The 18,030-nt window shown below is 35.0% G+C and overlaps 1 protein-coding gene across 1 annotated transcript in view; it reads right to left on the reverse strand.

Annotated features, from left to right (window-relative positions):
* The window catches only part of LOC126734246 (microtubule-associated protein futsch), a 122,210-nt gene that overhangs the window by 13,144 nt on the left and 91,036 nt on the right, over nucleotides 1-18,030 (reverse strand). Inside the window, exons 4-10 of the mRNA XM_050437782.1 lie at nucleotides 16,669-16,830; nucleotides 11,038-11,206; nucleotides 10,876-10,984; nucleotides 10,697-10,820; nucleotides 9,806-10,643; nucleotides 9,458-9,735; nucleotides 61-9,390 (exon numbers count right to left, since the gene is read on the reverse strand). Of these exons, the coding sequence (XP_050293739.1) occupies nucleotides 61-9,390; nucleotides 9,458-9,735; nucleotides 9,806-10,643; nucleotides 10,697-10,820; nucleotides 10,876-10,984; nucleotides 11,038-11,206; nucleotides 16,669-16,830 (11,010 nt within the window). The remainder of the gene's footprint in view (nucleotides 1-60; nucleotides 9,391-9,457; nucleotides 9,736-9,805; nucleotides 10,644-10,696; nucleotides 10,821-10,875; nucleotides 10,985-11,037; nucleotides 11,207-16,668; nucleotides 16,831-18,030) is intronic.

The raw sequence follows: 18,030 nt of genomic DNA on the forward strand, positions 1-18,030 counted from the left end.
TACCTAAATGCAATTAACCTCGGCTAGTCCTATTGTTAAAGTCTTGAAAGAGTTTCTTACCTTAACTTCTACTTTGGAAGACTCATCTTTCTCACAAACGTCATCTTCTTTAGGAGCTATAAATACTTTGGCGTCGGTATTATCACAAACAAATGATTTTTCATTATCAAGGAAAGATTGAATTAAATCTTTGTGGTTAATGTCAGTCTTTAAACTAATTTCAACATCCGATATCGATAGTTTTTTAGGTTCGGGTGAAACTACTTGAAGTTTACTAGATTCTTCTTGGATTTGAGTCTTTTCCATTCTCTCCTTTTCACATTTCTCTGCTTGACTAGGTACGGGCTTATCATCTAAGTGGGTTATAGAGTCTTTGATTTCTACTTTGGTAGGTTCAGTTAAGTCTTCTTTCCTTTCGAGTTTAATGGAAGAGTCGATCATCACGGCCGTTTCCTCTTTTTTACTGCTCTCCGCAAGATGTGCTAAGTGATCTGCTTTATTAGAATCTACTTTTTCTGTTTTAACTGTGGTAGACTCTTCCGTAGGTTTTTCCTCTTTTTCTTTTTCCAGTGAGTCTTTGTCGGCCTTGGATTTTTCAGGAGATTTGCACCTTTCAAATATTACTGATTCATTGAGTTTCTCCAAATCGGTTATAGTATCTTTTATTTGATCTATTTTATCGTCAATCTGTTTTTCATGACTCTTAACTTTATCGGCTTCCTTAAAATCAACATGACATTTATCAAAAGTGACTTCTTCAGTAATTTTGGTAAGGTCTTCGTAGCTTTGTCGTAACGCTTCTGCCTCCTCTCCAAATCGCCGTTCTTCTTTTTCCAAAATTTCCTTTTCCAATTTAAAATCATCAGTAGTTTTACATTTATCAAAGGAAACTTGTTCAGTTAGTTTCGCGAGATCGTCATAAGACTTCTGCAGATGACTGACTTCATCATCAATTCGCTTTTCTTCCTTCTTAATAACCTCTTTGCTTACTTTAAATGTACCATCAAAATCACTTTCTATACTCTCTGGTTTACCTGATTTAGGACTAGTTTTTTCTTTTTCTGCGGCATCTTTATCAACTTTTGATTCGTCAGCGTGGCATTTATCAAACGTAATAGTTTTAGTTAAATGGGAAACTTCTTCTACAGTTTGCATTACCCGCCCAACCTCTTCTTCTATTTCTTTTTCCTCTTGTTTCAGAGTTTCTTTAGGCACCTTGTACTCTTCTTCTGTTTCCAGTTTATATGGCACTTTTTCAGCATCTTTATTATCATGTTTATCGGATACAGAAGGAATTTCCTTAGAGACTGTGTCAACTTTATCCTTGTGTACTGAAGGCTCTTCTTGTGGATGGCACTTCTCAAATTGAACCGATTTGGTTAAACTTGATATTTCGTCAAAACTCTTTTCTAAATGCTTTACTTCTTCTTCAATTTGTTTTTCTTCTTTCTCCAAGGAGTCTTTATCAACTTTATATGATTCTGCTTTTAAAGGTATTTTTTCTTTAGAATCAGTTTGGTCCTTACTAAGTTCGAGTTTTGTATCATCGAGGTAAGATGTTTTTTCTTTAAGTGGTTCATCTTGCTGCTTAGCCAGTTCCTTGGAAGTTTCTTGAATATCTTCCTTTTCTGTAGTTTTTTGCTCTTTTTTATCTTCCATTGTTAAGCTCGTTTCTTCACATTTGGCTACTTTAGGTATTTCTTCAGCTCCTTTTTGTTCTTTTTTAATAATTTGTTCTTCAATCTGGCTCATTTCATCATCTCTACTCTTTAAATCAGACTTACCATCACTAGGCTTATCAAAAGCTTGGTCAGTTTGATTGTCTTTACCCACTTGCATGTCTGGAGCTAAATTGGTTTTATCAATAATTTGTTTTTTGTCTTTTTGGTCTACAGATTCGATTTTATCTTTATCCTTGGGATCCTTATGTTCCAAGGAGTCACTCATTTTATCAGCTTGAATTACTACATCTTTTTCAATCTTTAGACTTTCGTGCAATTCCAAGTCTTTTGCAACTTCTACGCTTCCTTTTTCATCACTAGATGGAATAACATCATGTAACACAGCAACGGTAGCCTCTTCTAGTGCAGTTAAGGCTGACTCAAATATGTTTCCAGTTTTTTCTGCAATAGTTTCAGTTTTTCCCATTGAATCTTTCTTATGATCGTCAATAATATCTTGAGGCTTCTCTTTTTTCGATAAATCTGTGGTTGCAGTCTTTTGATCTCCACTTTCTGGCATATGAAAAGCTGACTGAACGTTTTCTCCTATAGCAGAAAATACAGATTCCAACACTTTTTCAGATTTTTCTATAAATTCTTCGGCTGCTTCGATAATACTACTCCGTCTGCCTTTCAAGTCATCTTCTTTAATAGATCCATCTTTAGTTGTTTCTGGTAAACTATGACCTAAATCTGCAGATATACTGTCTATATCACTGGCGAGCAAGGGAGATGATTTGCCTGAGTCCTTTAAATCTTCCTTGATTTTAGCATCAAGTTTCTCATCCACTCTAAGTGGCTCTGGAGTGCTTGTAACTGATTTTGTTAAAATTTCCAATTGAGTGTCTTCCAATAAATGAGGAGAAGACTGACCAGAAAGAATTGAAGAATCTGTTTTTAATTCTTTTGTGAGATCATCATCCGTTTTACCAGAGTCATGATGTTTAAATCCATCCAAAATGTTGTGAGCCTTAGAACCTATGGAGGAGATAACGCTTTCAAAAGCTTCTTCAGTTTTTTCGATAAAATCTTCTGCTTTATCCATAATGCTTTCTCGTCTGTGAGGAGTACCAAGTTTTTCTTCCTTACTCTCTGAAGATTCCTTTTCTTTAATTGCCATATCCGGGGTTTTATCTGTAAGTTTTTCCACACTATGTTCTAACACGTCTTCTAGATTGTCAGATGCTTTCTCAGATGTTTCAGATAATTTTTCTTTAGTATGGTCAAAAGCTTCGCCAACTTTTTTAGCAATTTCTTTTGCAGCTGAAGCAGTATCTTCGGCTTTGTCTTTAACACCATCACTTATTTCTTGCAAAGCTTCTTTTTCAACACCTTTTATTTCCATAACTTTTTCTCCAATATCTTCTAAAGCGCCTTCTGTTTTATCACCTGTACTCTTAATGGCTTCAGATAACTTCGTTTGAGTTTCCTTTTTCATTTCATCAAAAGCTTCGCTAGCTTCTTTTGCTACCTCTTTTGTGACCAAACTGGCATCGGCAACTTGTGCATTAATTTCAGATTTAATTTCTTCGATATCTTCAGTTGCTTCTTTTTCGAAAGTCAGCTTTTCCGCAGCATCATCATGATGCATGAATCCATCTAAAATAGAGTGAGCCTTGGAGCTTATGGAAGAAAAAACACTTTCAATAGCTTCTTCGGTTTTTTCAATAAAATCTTCTGCTTTTTCGACGATACTTTGACGTCTCTGTTCAGAAGTTCCTTTAGGTTCTTTCTCATCAATTGCCAAATCGGAGGCTTTTCCTGCAAATTCATGTTCCAACGCTTCTACTATTTTGTCATCATCTATTTTGGATGCTTTAAATACATCAGAAGCCTCAGATATTTGTTTGTTTAGTTGTGATTCGTTACTTCCATCTTTAGAAGTATCCGTCGCTTGGCATATGATTTGTGCTTCTACCGGTAAATCTTTTGATTCTTCATGTGGGATACAAGGTTTAATTTGCATTTGTCCATTCATTTTATGACTGGTGTCTTTATCCACTTCACTATATTTTTTGTCAGTTACCTCCTGTGCTGTTTCATCGGCACTTTTTGATTCAGGAGATTTTTTACCATCGAAAATTTCTATCGACTCAGGTAATTCATCAGCTAGACTTAGAGGCTTTTTAGAGTCCAGTTGCTGATGTACCTCTTCAGTCACTACATCCGGAGTTGCTTGCTTTTCAAATGATTCGTCTTTCTTTTGATGATCTTTTCCTTTGTCAGTGGTTTCCATGTGGATTTCTTCAGATTTAGAAGCTGAGTCAGCTTTTGTTGTTTCTGGCGTACTATCTTTATTCAGCTCTAGTTTTTCTTGTTGTAGCTCCTTTGCTTCTTCTGATTGATCATCTTTTTTAGGCTCGTTGCTCTCTGGTTTTGCAAGAGATTCGGTTTTTTCAGCAATGGCACTTTCTAGAGCTTTATCATTTTCTCTTTTTTGATCGTCTGGCTTACTAAGTTCCTTTGTATCATGTTTTTCTTCTTGCAAGTTTGGTATTTCGGATGCTTCAACTTTTTTCGGTAAACTTTCATCTAAAATCTTGTCAGCTTCTTTCTTTTTATCTTCAGATTTATGATCCTTTTCGACGATTAAATTAATTTTTTTACTATCTGGCTCGGTCACTTGCAAATCAATTTTTGGTTCCTCTTTTGATTTTTCGACTACGTCATCTTTCTTAGACTCGGTGCTTTCGGGTTTTATAGATGAATCAGCAATGCTGTCATCTTTTTTTTCATCTACATCTTTTATTGCCTTTAAGTCTTTAGATTTAGAAACCATTTCGATTTCTGAATCTAGTTTTATACTCTCTTGTTTAGTATCTTCCTTTTGTTCGAGTTTTGTTTCATGTAACACTTTGGATTTTTCTGATACGTCATCTTTCTCGAGTTCGGGGCTCTTTGGTTTTACAGAAGATACTGATTCTTCTACTTTGCTGCTCTCTGGAGTTTTAACATCTTCTTTTAGATCTTCAGACCCTTTTTCGGGTTTAGGAACCACTACAATATCCGAATCTAAACTTGCTGGCTTACCGTCTTTGAGTTCAGACTTTGGTTCTTCTAACTCCTTTGGTTTTTCTAATACATCATCTTTCTTGGGCTCAGTGCTCTCTGGTTTCATATGGGATTCAGACTTTTCCACTGCCGCACTCTCTGTAATTTTATCATCCTTTTTATGATCTTCAGACATCTTTAAATCGTCAACTTTAGGAGGCATTGTGACTTCTAGATCTAATGTCTTACTTTCTTGCTTAACTTCTTCTAACTCAAGCTTTTCTTCTTGTAACTCCTTCTGTTTTTCTAAAACATCATCTTGCTTCTGCTCAGTGCTCTCTGGTTTCATAGGGGATTCAGACTTTTCCACTAAAGCACTCTCTGTAATTTTATCATCCTTTTTATGATCTTCAGACATCTTTAGATCATCAGCTTTAGGAGGCATTGTGACTTCTTGATCTAATGTTTTACTTTCTTGCTTAACTTCTTCTTTAAACTCAAGCTTTTCTTCTTGTAACTCCTTTTGTTTTTCTGATACATTATCTTTCTTCTGCTCAGTGCTCTCTGGTTTCATAGGGGATTTAGATTTTTCTAACACAGCACTCTCTGGAGTTTCATCATCCTTTTTATGATCCTCAGACTTCTTCAAGTCTTCAGACTTAGAAACTACGTCTATTTCTGAGTCGATTTTCTTACTTTCTTGCTTACTGTCTTCCTTCAACCCTAGCTTTGCGTCTTCCAACTGCGTTGATTTTTCTGATACGTCATCTATCTTTTGCTCAGTACTCTCTAGTTTCATAGGGGATTCAGATTTTTTATGATTATCAGACTCTTTGAGGTCTTCAGATTTAGAAACCACTACGACTTCTGGATCTGTTTTACTTTCATGCTTGCCATCTTCTTTAAGCTCAAGCTTTGCTTCTGGTAACGCCTTAGGTTGTTCGGATACATCATCTTTCTTGGGCTCAGTGCTCTCTGCTTTAATAGGAGACTGAGATTTTTCCATTACAGCTTTCGCTGAAGTTTTATCATTTTCCTTTTGATCTTTGGACTCCTTTAGGTCTTCAGACTTAGTAGGCACTGCAATTTTTGAGTCAAATTTTTTAGTTTTGTGCTTACTCTCTTCTTTAAGCTCAAGCTTTGCCTCTTCTTCCTCCTTAGATTGTTCGGATGGTGTATCCGCTTTCTTCGCCTCAGTACTCTCTGGCTTAATAGGGAATTCAGATTTTTCTACTATAGCACTCTCTGGACTTTTATCGACTTCTTTGTGATCGTCAGACTCCTTAAGGTCTTCAAATTTAGAAGCCACTACGACTTCAGGATCTAATTTCTTACTTTCTGGCTTACCATCATCTTTGGACTCGAGTTCTTCTGATACGTCATCTTTCTTCTTCAGTAGGCTAGGCTCTTCAGGTTTCGATGCCATGCTGATTATAGAGTCTATTTTTTTACTTTCTGACTTATCATCTCCTTTGGGCTGAAGTTTTTCTTCTTTCAACTCCTTTGGTTGTTCCGTCACGTCATCTTTCCTGGGCTCAATACTGTCTAGTTTCAATGCTGATTCAGATTGTTCCATTAAGTCACTCTCTTGATGTTTAACATCTGCCTTTTGTTGATCTTCAGACTTGGGTACCATATGGATTTCAGAGACTAACTTTTTACTTTCTGATTTACTGTCCTCTTTAAGAAGCTTCTCGTCATCTTTCATAACTTCTGTGTCCTGTAATTTTATAGGCGACTCAGATGTTTCACCCATGCTACTCTTAAAAATTCTATCATCTGAGTCGAGTTTCTTACTTTCTGGCTTGCTATCAAGTTCTTTAAGTAAATTCTCAGGGCTCTGTGAAAGCTTAGCTTCACCCTTCTCTTCATCAAGATCTTTTTCCTGCTTAGTTTCTTCTTTATTTTCATGCTCTGGCAGTTTTTCACTTGTTACATGTTCTCTAATCTCAGCTTTAGCAGCTTCCTTTTCATGATGTTCATCCTCCTTGGTAACCTTAGCATCAACTTTTGGTACTGCTTCAAAATCTGACTCCAGTTTCACACTCTCTGGCTTATCACCTTTTATTTCTCCAACCATGTCTGTTTTAGTGACTTCCTTTAATTTATTGTCGTCATCACTAACAACAGTGATCCCATGCTTTTCCAAGTTCTCCAACTTTCTATCGACCTCAGTATCAAAGATTTGCTCGGTTTTCTCAGCCGCTTGCTTCACGGTGGATATGGTATCGGACAAAGTTTCTACTATAGAAGACTTTTGAGACTGCGTCTTTTGAGAATGTTCTGGAGAAGATCTTCCGGAACTCTCGGAACTTCTTGAAAATGTAATAGTTCCTGCAGGGCATATTTCTATCTCCTCACCTCCGTCTTCACTGGAAGCTGTCACCAACATTCGATGAACTGTTCCAGCCTCGTCTTCTTTATCGTCACTTATTTGAGACTCCAGTTGAACTGTTAGAGGACGAATCTCGCTGTCGTGAATATGCTCCTCGGTTTCAGCTTCGGTGGCCTCTTCAGGAATCGGAGGTATATCGTCGGTTTTAATAATTTTTACCTCCAATATTGGTGAGTCTTGGGTGGTGATATGGGTTTCCCTAAGTTCTTGAGTGAAAGTCAGTTTGCCTTGAAAGGTTTCCAATGGTTCTTCTGATTTAAGTACTTCCGCTACGCTAGCAACGATTTTTTTAACATCTTCCTCTCGTTCAGCGGGAGATTTTCTTCCAAGATCTGACTTGTCGAATTCTAGGTCTTTAAAAGGGCTTCGCGGACCATCTTCTTCTGGGGAAGAGTCTAATAAAACAACCGGTTCAGCATGTTCAGGGCTCCTAGTAGACTTTTCGATACTTATTTCTTCTTCCTCGGCTTTACTCTTTAATTCACTCAGTTTGTCATCTATTTTGGTTAATTCGCTGTATTCTTTTTTAAGATCCACTTGTTGCGGTGGTTGTTCAATCTTGGTAAGATCTTGTACTGGCTTGCTAAGATCTATGTCCGCTTCCACTAAAGGTGCTTCTTTTTTAAGCTCTTGCAGTTTATCATCTATTGCCTCGATCTCTTGCGTTGACTCCTTAATTGCAGCAACTTTTTCTTCACTTTTAATGGATGCAGTTTCTAGTTCCTTTGAAACGTCTTTAGCTTTGTGTTCATCAATCTCTTTGGCAATAGGCTTTCGGTCAGCTTCTTCAATCAGAGCTGTAATATCTTCCTTGTCTTTCTCGATGGTTTCGTGGATTTCATCTTCTTCTCGGATCTCATGGTCGCTCAAATCACTTTCTGTTATATCCTGTTGCTCTTTGTCATTTTGCAGTGGTTCCTTAGTGTCTTTGGGAATTGTAGGTTCTTCCACAATTGGTTGGGCTTCTTTGGTTTTTTCTTCAGTGTCTTTTGTTATTACAACCCATTCGTCATCAATATCTTCTTGATAAAGTAGGTTGTTATCTTGATCGGATTTTTCTTTGGTTTCTGTTTCTGCCTTTTCTAAAACATCAATTTTATTATCAGTCTTTTCACTAACAGTTGCTTCTATCACAGCTTCTTTTTGTTTAGAATCCTCTTCGATAAATTCTTTCGGTTTTGTATCAATTGGCTTTGATTCTTTATCCTTTTTGTCATCAGTCTTCCGAGTTTCTGTAGCAGGTTTCTCGGCCACTACTTCCTCCTCCTTCTTTGCTACTTCTGCATCTTTCTTTTCTGAAGGTTTTTCAACTTCATTACTTTTCTTATCTTCTTGGTATTCTTGGTAATCGGCTTCCTCGTGAACGGGAAGATCAGCAACCTCATCGGGGGTTTTAACGATGTCTCTAATATGTCTTTGTTTATCCAGACCAGGTATACCAGGAACAGTTTGGGGTGGCTTTGACTGGCTGTCTTGTTGGCTTTTAGGAGGTAACTGAATTATCGGTACTTCTTTCTCTTTGGTTTCTTCTTTAACGTGTTTTTCTTCAATAGGTTGACCGTTGTCTTCTTTGATTTCATCTAAGGTGATTCTTTCATCTTCTGGGAGGGTGGGAGCTGTAGTGGTTGCCCCGGATTCAATATTGGCCGAGACTTTTTCTTCCAGATGAGACTCGACTACTTCCTTCACTTCTTCTTCTGCAAGGTCCTTCTTTTCCAGGGAGGACGCCATTTTGTCTTCGGGTGAAATAATGCACTGTTTCTTGGCATCGAGATCTTCGCCTTTAGGCTCGTCTTGTGGTTCAGTTTTCACGGTCTCTTGTTCTTTTACTTTAATCTCTTCTGCACTAAGTTTACGTTGCTTCTCTGACTCTTCACTATCTCGAGCCAATTTTTGCATTTCGTCTTCTTTGTTCTCTTGGTCAAGGGAATCGTGCTCCACTTCCTCCTTTTCAATTATCAAATACTCTTCAGTTTCAAGATTATCCTCGATGGAAATTTCTTTGATTTTTCTGACGCCTGGTTCTGATTCGTCAGCTTGAACTTCGCCCTTTCTAAAAACGGCTTCGATTTCTTTAACGGCTTCTTGTTCCTCATTAAGTTCCTCCAGTTCTTTTTCTTTTAGCTGTTGCAGCTCCTCAGGGGTTAACTTGGAAATGTCTTTTTTCAGTATGCTTTCTTGCTCGGCAGAAGGCGTACTGACCGTGCTTGAGTCAGTTGTTCCTTCTTTGTCTAATTTTCCACGCTTAGTAAGCGAATCAGGTTTCTGAACACCATTAGCCATCTAAAAAGTGAAGGAAACAGTATTTACAAAAGAGTTTTTAGGTGCATTAATGTATAAGTGTACTCACCTTCTTCATTGGACTTGGAGGTCCTTTAACAGCCTTAGGTCTTCGGGAAATGGGTTGCCTTTCGGGTTTAACCTTGGGTTTTTCTACGGAAGCGGGTTTTGGCACTGGTTCTTTCTTTTGAGGAGCTTTTTTGCTTTCGATCACTTTCCTATTGTTTGCGTCTTTGGTGCTTTTAGCGGGAGTGCCTTGAGGTGAAGGTTTATGAGGCATCTTCTTCTCTCGCTCTTTGATTTCTCCATTGGATTTGTCTTCGACGGACTTTTTAGGAGTAGGTGGGCCTAGTTTAATAAAGCATTTTTAGGCAAGCAGTTAAACCAATTAAACAAACTAAAACTAGGATCAACATACCTTTCTTTTCAACTGCGGGCTTCTTCCTTTGTTGACTCTCAGTTCTGGCTCTCGACTTATGGTCAATCCTTGGCTTGGGCTTTGCCTTATCACCATTTTCAACAATTTTCCCATTTTCTTCTACCTTCTTCGTCTCTTCAACCTTCTTACCACCTCGTTTCTCTTTATCACTCTCAACCGAATCGGACTTCTTAACGGCTTTCTCCCTTACAACATCCCCGTTCATTTCATGTTTCTGACCAGCATCTTCTGCTAAAACTTTATTTTCACTTTTCTTCTCGCCAATAATGTTTTTAGAGCTGATCTCTTTGGGGGCAATCTTATCCAGAATATCTTGTTTGCTCTTTTTCACTGGCATAATGGATTTCACGGTGCACACTGGTTGTTTCATACATTCCAGCCCTTTAATTTTGTCAAGCCCTTCCAGGATTTTTTTCTGTGGTGCACTACCTGGATACAAAATCCTGGTGATGGTGTCATTTGGATTTGCGGGTTGCCAAACTAATAACGCGCATATAGAGACCAAATTTTGCAGTGGAAAAGTGAATTCTTTGCCGGTTTTACTTGCCGGGAATAGTTTTGGGTCACTTTGGTTCCATTTCTGCATAAACTCCCGGACCTCACGGGAGTTTTTATCTGGTGATAGGACGTACATATTTAAGGTACCGTGGCCCACTTTGTGATAGAGTATAATGGGTTCTGAGTCCCTGAAGCACGTTTGAGATGCGAGGTTTAGGTGTTTTACGTCTTGGATGATGCTTTGTCCTTCTTCTAACAGGCTTATGATCAAGGGATCTCTGTCCTTGTCCCCATCAGGGCTTAGTAAAGACTTACGTTCCTGAAAATTTCTTTTTTCTTGAATTGTTCTGCAAGGGAATTGTCTCGAGTTACCTGGATATTGCAGAAGAAGTGTCCTACTTGAGGGTAAACTGCGCCCTGCTGTTTCCTTTTAAGTACTGAGCTAATGCCGCTTACGTTACTATTGTTCAATCTAGTCATAAGAACTGCGTCTAATCTAAAAATATTTTAAATAGTTAGAACTAGGTTGTGCGATTTTTCGGAAAGTATACCTATCTAAGTGTCTAACGAAGTCCCAAAAACAAGCCTTTCTTGAATATCCTCCGTCCAGCAGCATATTAAACCCGTTGATTCCGAATAGTGCTGCATCACCTTGGCCACCTGAAATACCAATTAACTCTACACATGTTCTAATTTTATTATTATTTTTTTACCTGGGAAAACGTATAACGTAGGCCGAGAGAACCTGATGTTTCCCACCACGTCTGAGCTTTCGAGGATATCTTCGAGTACTGTAGGGACCAAAAATGGCTCTAAATATTTAATAAAACTTGTGATGGATGGTGACCCTGTTGTTAGGACGTCTGTTGGATTCACGCGCACCTGAGGGATAATAGGAAATTAAAGGTTATTAAGAGATATTCACTTTCTAACATAAATGCAAGTGAGCATGCTTATATTTAAAAAACACTGCATGATTTATATTTGAAAAATTTGGAGAGTTCATCTATTCAGAATTAGTAAAAATTAATATTGATAGTATTGATTTTTTCAGGGATTTCAAAGATAAAAATCAAAGCCAGTAAACATAGTTTTCTTTTAGTAGACTTGGTTTGTTATAATATTAATGACCATTATACATTTTCATATAGACTCAGAACTATAAAATCTCCTTAGCCCTGAGCATAAAAGAAAGAAAAATGTGTGACCTTTTCCGAAACTATTTTGGAAAAAATAAACTGTTTATCTCAGCAATGACTTAGGAGATTTGATTTGACAGTTAAAATTGATATGCTTCCTTATACATTCTGAAATCATACAATATTTATCTCTTCAGTGATTGGCTTTGAAAATATGAAGAAGTTATCTCAGCAGTGATTTTTAGAGGATCGTCGATCCGGAACAGGTGGCATTTTTTTTTGTTCCCTTGTCGCATTTGAAACTATATCATATTTGTTGAATAGAAGTCCATATTTTGTAGGAGAATCTATAGGGGAAGTCTCCATCTCCAAGAAAAATGGATATAGGTCACTTAGGTAAATGCATTATGACACTTTGGCTGTGGCAGCCAAGTCAACAGCCATCATCAGATACAGAACATTACAAAAAACATATACGCTCACCAAACAAAACAAAAATCACCCGTTATCGGGAATAAAAAACCGATATTATTATTGTTCTGTTACTTTATCGATTTTAAAAGAATAAAATATTTATCTTGTCGGTGATTTTAAAAAAGAGACAGTAAACAAATATTTCATTTTCTTAACGGTTTTGAAAATTAAAAGACGTTATGTCAGCAGTGATTTTTAAGGTTTGTCGACCCAGAACAATTGTTAAATTGGGTTTACTTCCTTGCTGGATTTAAAGCGATAAAAATATTTAATTTAACAGTGACATAAAAGATTTGATTTTAAAATAAATACTGTTTTGTTTCCTTATCCACTTTGAAATGATAAAATATTTATCTTTCGGAGTCGAAAATCGGAAAATCGGATTTGAAAATATAAAGAAGTTATCTCAGCAGTAATTTTTAAGGTTTAGAACAATTTTTAAAGTAGCTTTACTTCCTTACTAGATTTAAAGCGATAAAAATAATTAATTCAACAGGATTATGGCAGATTTGATTTGACAGTAAAAATTGTTTTGTTCTTTTATACACTTTGAAACAATAAAATATTGATCTTGTCAGTGATTTAAAAAAAAAAGAGAGAGTAAATAAATATGTCATTCTTTTGAAACGGATGTGAAAATATTATAAGAAGTAATTTCAGGAGTGTTTTTTAAGGTTTGTCAATCCAGAACAATTGTTAAGTTAGTTTTATTGACTAAATTTAAAGCGATGAAAATATTTAATTCAATAGTGACTTGGAAGATTTAATTTGAAAATAAATACTGTTTTGTTCCCTTATCCACTTTAAAATGATAAAATATTTATCTTTACAGGGATTTTGAAAAAAGAGTCAGTAAATAAATATGTCGTTCTCTTGTATCGGATTTGAAAATATAAAGAAGTTATCTTAGCAGTGATGTTGAAACGATAAAATATTTATCTCGTCTATGATTTAAAAAAAGAGACAGTAAACAAATATGTCGTTCTCTTCGCTCGGTTTTGAAAATATAAAGAAGTTATTTCAGCAGTGATTTTAAATTGTTTGTTATGTAGTTGGAGCTAACAAAATATGTTTTTCTTTGCTTTCAATAACTGGGATAGGATTAAAAGGACAGGTATTTTAGGGATACAAAACTGGTAAGAAAATTATTTTTATTTGTTTAACCATCTCGAGAACGATAGAAAATATATTAAGGCAATGATTTTAAATGAAAACCGATAAAAAACACATTTATATTTCTTATTGGCTTATGGAAGAGGTAAAGTATTTATCGCAGTAGTGATTTTAAAGGAGGGTGAGTAAAAGAAATTTTTTTTTTCGGTAACTGGCATAAATGTAATAAAATATTTAACTACCGAAATCTTATAATATCTTCTTTATAATCTTATTTCAAATCAAAGTATAAAGAATATTAATGACAAATATATTTTTTTCTGCAAAAATAAGTAAAACATAGAGTTTTTTAATCGATTTTAAAACGATAAAATATTAGCTTGAATGCGATAAAATATTCATCTCTGTAGTGATTTTAAGTCCTCCTAGCGAAAAATTTGGCTTAGAAAAAATAGGTAAGATCTCAGCAGTGATTTTTAAACGAAATTCTATTTAGAATAAAGAAAAATGGTTTTTATTTCCTTGCCAGCTTAACAACTATAAACTATTTAGCTCAAAAGAGAATTTAAGGATTTAGAACCTTAGTAAAATTATCTGCTTTTGTGGGCTTGCGATAAAAGAACTTATTTTGGGGGCTTACAAATAGTAAAAAAATTGGGTCCTTTTTTTATGCATCTTAAAATGATAATATACAGGGTGTTCCGTTGATCATGTTATGTTAGATAGAAAATGTCAAAAAAATTTTACACTTTTGCTGAATACGCCGATACGCTTTTAATTTATGGGGAAGATCGATGTAATGGTAGAGCTGTTTCTCGACTATATGAAGAGCGGTTTCCCGAAAGGCGAATCCCAGCTCACACACTTTTTGAAAGGGTCAATCAACGGCTCAGGGAGCTCAACTGGCTAAATAAAACGGCAAGATAATGGCGCGCAAAGGAACATCCGAAACCCGGATTTTGAGGAAGAAGTGCTTCAGCGATTTGAAGATAACCCATCAGTAAGTACTCGAGCAGTAGCTGATGCGATGCATGTAAATCATGTTAGGGTATGGAACGTTGTTAAGGAACAGCTTCTTCGGCCCTACCACCTGCAAAAGGTGCAATCATTAGGACCCAATGATTTTATGCCCCGCGTGAATTTTTGCCAGTGGTTTCTTGACCGGTGTACAGAAGAACCTCAATTTCCAAATGTGTTCTTTTTACTGACGAGGCTTTATTTACAAAAGAAGGCATTTTTAATTCTAAGAATAATCATGTGTGGAGTGAGGAAAACCCTTATGGTATTCATTTTAGGAGCTATCAACATAAGTTTTCGGTCAATATGTGGGCCGGCATTGTTGGAGAACGCTTAATTGGTCCAATTATGTTGCCTCCTCGTTTAACGGGAAATATTTATTTAAATTTTTTAAGAAATGTACTGCCAGAACTATTAGATGATCTGCCCCTAAATATACGACAGAACTTATGGCTACAACACGATGGAGCGCCAGCTCATTTTTCACTTATTGTCCGCGAGTTTATAAATGAAAATGTTGAAAGGCGCTGGATTGGCCGCGGAGGCCCTGTCACCTGGCCAGCGCACTCACCAGATTTGACACCCTTAGATTTTTTTCTTTGGGGGCATATGAAAAGATAAGATTTTATTGCAAATTTTTTGAAACATATATTTTTTTTTTGCAAAAATTAGTAATAAATATGGGTTTCTTAATAGCCTTTAAGCCGATAAATGAATATTTTATTTTATTTTTATTTTTTTTATTTTATTTTTAATAGTGAATTTTAAGAATTTGTTGCCTAAAATTGATAAAAAATTATGTCAGTGTTGCAAGTAGCAAAAGTCTTTAATAGCAAAAATCTTAGTCACGGCTTAAATAAAATAAAATATTCATCTCAGTTTTGTGATTTTAAATCACCTTCCTAAAAAAATCGGCTTGGAAATCAGTGATTTTAAAACTTCGCATAAATATCGAGAAGTATAATCTCAGCTGTTATTTTGAAATGTTCGTTTATTTGAAGTCAATAAAAAATATTTCTCTTCTGGTTATTGTCTTTTATAAAATATTTAACTGAACCTAGAGATTGATCACGTTAGAGATTTTAGGAAATCCAATAAAAAAGATAAATGATTTATTGTAGCAGGGATTTTAAAGTAGAGCCACTCAAAATTTTTTTTTTTTCTTAAGAGATTTAAAAATTATAAAATATACCATGGTAGTGATTTTAAAACAGACCCGGTAAAAAACATATTTCGTTTTCTCATCAACATATCGAAAAGGTATTTATTGCAGCAGTGTTTTTAAGGCAGGGTCAGTAAAAAAATAGTTATTTTTATTATCTTTCTGTAATATGATTTTAAAATAATAAAATATTTAACTCAATAGTGATTTTATTTCAAATTTTTGGAAACCGATAAAATATTCAATTTAATACTGATTTTAAGAATTCATTGCCTGATAAAAAATTATCTCAGTGGTCATTATTTGTACGTATTGTACGTAGCAAAAATGTCTCGTTATCTTGCTCTAGGCTTAAATGAAATAAAATATTCATCTCAGTTGTGATTTTAATTCGCCTTCCTCGGCTTGGAAATCATTGATCTTAAAACTTAGCATAAACATAGAAAAATATAATCTCGGGCAAAATTTATAAGTAAATAATAAGGGAAAAAATATAATTTCTTTTTTGGTTATTGTATTTTACAAAATATTTAACTGAACCTAGAGATTGACCACGTTAGAGATTTTAGAAATTCTTATATAAAAAGGTAAAGAATTTATCGTAGCAGTGATTTTAAAATAAAGCCACTAAAAAATTTATTTTTTTTGTTAAGGGATTTAAAACGATAAGATATTTATTTTAAGAGTGCCCAAAATTAAATGGTTCCAATGAAGGAACACAAAACTAGTAAAGAAATCGTCAAGTTTCCTTGTCTCCGTGAAAATGACATACATAGTTCAAATACGTCTTAGCAGTTATTAATTGAAGGCAGCAACATTTTTTCCTAATATAAGCTCGAATCCGATAAAATAACTTTTCAATGATTTTAAATTGTTTATCCTAAACTAGTAAAAAATTGTTTTATTCTCATACCAGCAGAAAATCAGTGATTTGAAAGTTTAGAACATTTCTAAAATTTCGAACAACCTCTTGTAATTTTATCTTGCTGGCATTTCAAAGTTTTTTCTCTACTAATGCCCCTAATTCGGTTCTATTCCCGGAACATTTTATTTAACGAGTAAAGGAATTTCTTAAATCTGAAAATCCAGTTACTTTAACTACTAGTTAAATATCTGGTGGAGAAATCTCGAGAGCTATTTAGGGCATTTTAGCCCAAGTCGGGCAAATTCTTCAATTGCTTTAACTAGTAAGTAGTTTTTAAATCTTTTATTTAATTTGAAATTTTACTTCGTTATCAACGTAACTCAGATACCAATCCTATACTCTTCCTCTCACCCTATTACCCCTTTTTTTACCCTTTCGCACTCCTTTATAAGCACTTATTTTAAATTCAATTACACACACACACACAATGGAACCAATTTAAATTCCATGCATCTTTAACGAAATAAATCCATAGCGTATTCAAAATATACTCGTAACAGGACAATATACCCACCTTGCAAGATTTAGTGAAATACTCCTTAGGCAGCCTGGTCCACTCTCCCTCGGGACAGCAATGGAGGTCTATCGATATCCCATTCTCGTAAGCATGGATTACTCTCTGGACCTCGATTTCCTGGAATGCTTCTGAGAAATCGGAATAGGAAAATGTCCCGTCCTGAAAATGGAGAACGAGTTATCGATTCGGAACGGCTGTACAGTATATTGAATAAAGCGGAAAAGATTTTTATTCGGAAATATGTGTTTCGTAGCATAATATAATTTTTGAGTAATATAGGGGACATTTTTTTTTCGTCACTTACTTATTTAAGGCCCTATTAAATAAAAGGACTTTTTAAAGTTTCTATACCTTGTACGCCAAATATTAATTATATTTTTAGAGAAAGCTATTATAGCTGAAAATTTCGTTTAGCTAAAATTACTTTGAGTCAAGCCATACTTTCTTTGTACAGTACATATTAAAAAATTCTACAGTAAATGGGTTTTTCGTCGGGGAAAAGTATTTTAAGGGTTGAAAGGGAGTAGAGGTTAAGCCACATAAAAGCCTTAAATTTAAAAGTAAATTTAATGAAAGTGCCTTAAAGTTTGTAAGTAACTCACAGAGTTATATATTGTATAGGAACGAGCACACCACGGCAAAGCTTTGTGAAAGTTTCAACAACATTTTTTTAAATTTCGTCTTTAAATTTATATATACTTCATAGTCCTTAATAAAAAAAAAGAAATTATACACAATTATAAAAGAGTTTTACAGAAAGACTGTTTATTACTGTTTCATAAGCGTAATTATGAGCTACATACAAAAACTACATTCAATTAATTAGTAAATCTGAGCAAAGTCAAGATACATAAATGTATATTAGATGAGTAATCCACTGATATAGAAACATGTAAATTGAATACAAAATATTCCAAGATTGAGTACAATATTGATAATTTACGCCAAATTCACTTCAATAAAATAAATAATTAATTTTTCTAACCACAAATACCTATAATTCCTCAGTTAAAATAGGTATAAATAAATACAACTGATTCCTGACTCGAGTTCAGGTAATGAATACATATTCTGGCATAAATCATAAAATGTATTATAAGTATGGAAACGAATGCGCAAATCATAGGAAATTACGCAGTATGTTAAAGCTCGGACTATCAAGAAAAGACCGAGAAACTTCTACTCCTTGACATATAGATGGCGGTAAGAAAGCGAAACCCCAATAAGTTTTGCCCATGAGTTCTCGTTTTTAAATATAGGACCTCAGGGTAGAAAGGGCAATTTTGTCGATTTAAAGAAAGGACTTACTATATGCAGGTGTAAGAGAAGCTTGATTAGAGTTCTAAGGAAGAAACTCTA

This window comes from Anthonomus grandis, chromosome 3 (assembly GCF_022605725.1).
Source record: "Anthonomus grandis grandis chromosome 3, icAntGran1.3, whole genome shotgun sequence".
NCBI classification, from domain to species: Eukaryota; Metazoa; Arthropoda; class Insecta; order Coleoptera; family Curculionidae; genus Anthonomus; species Anthonomus grandis.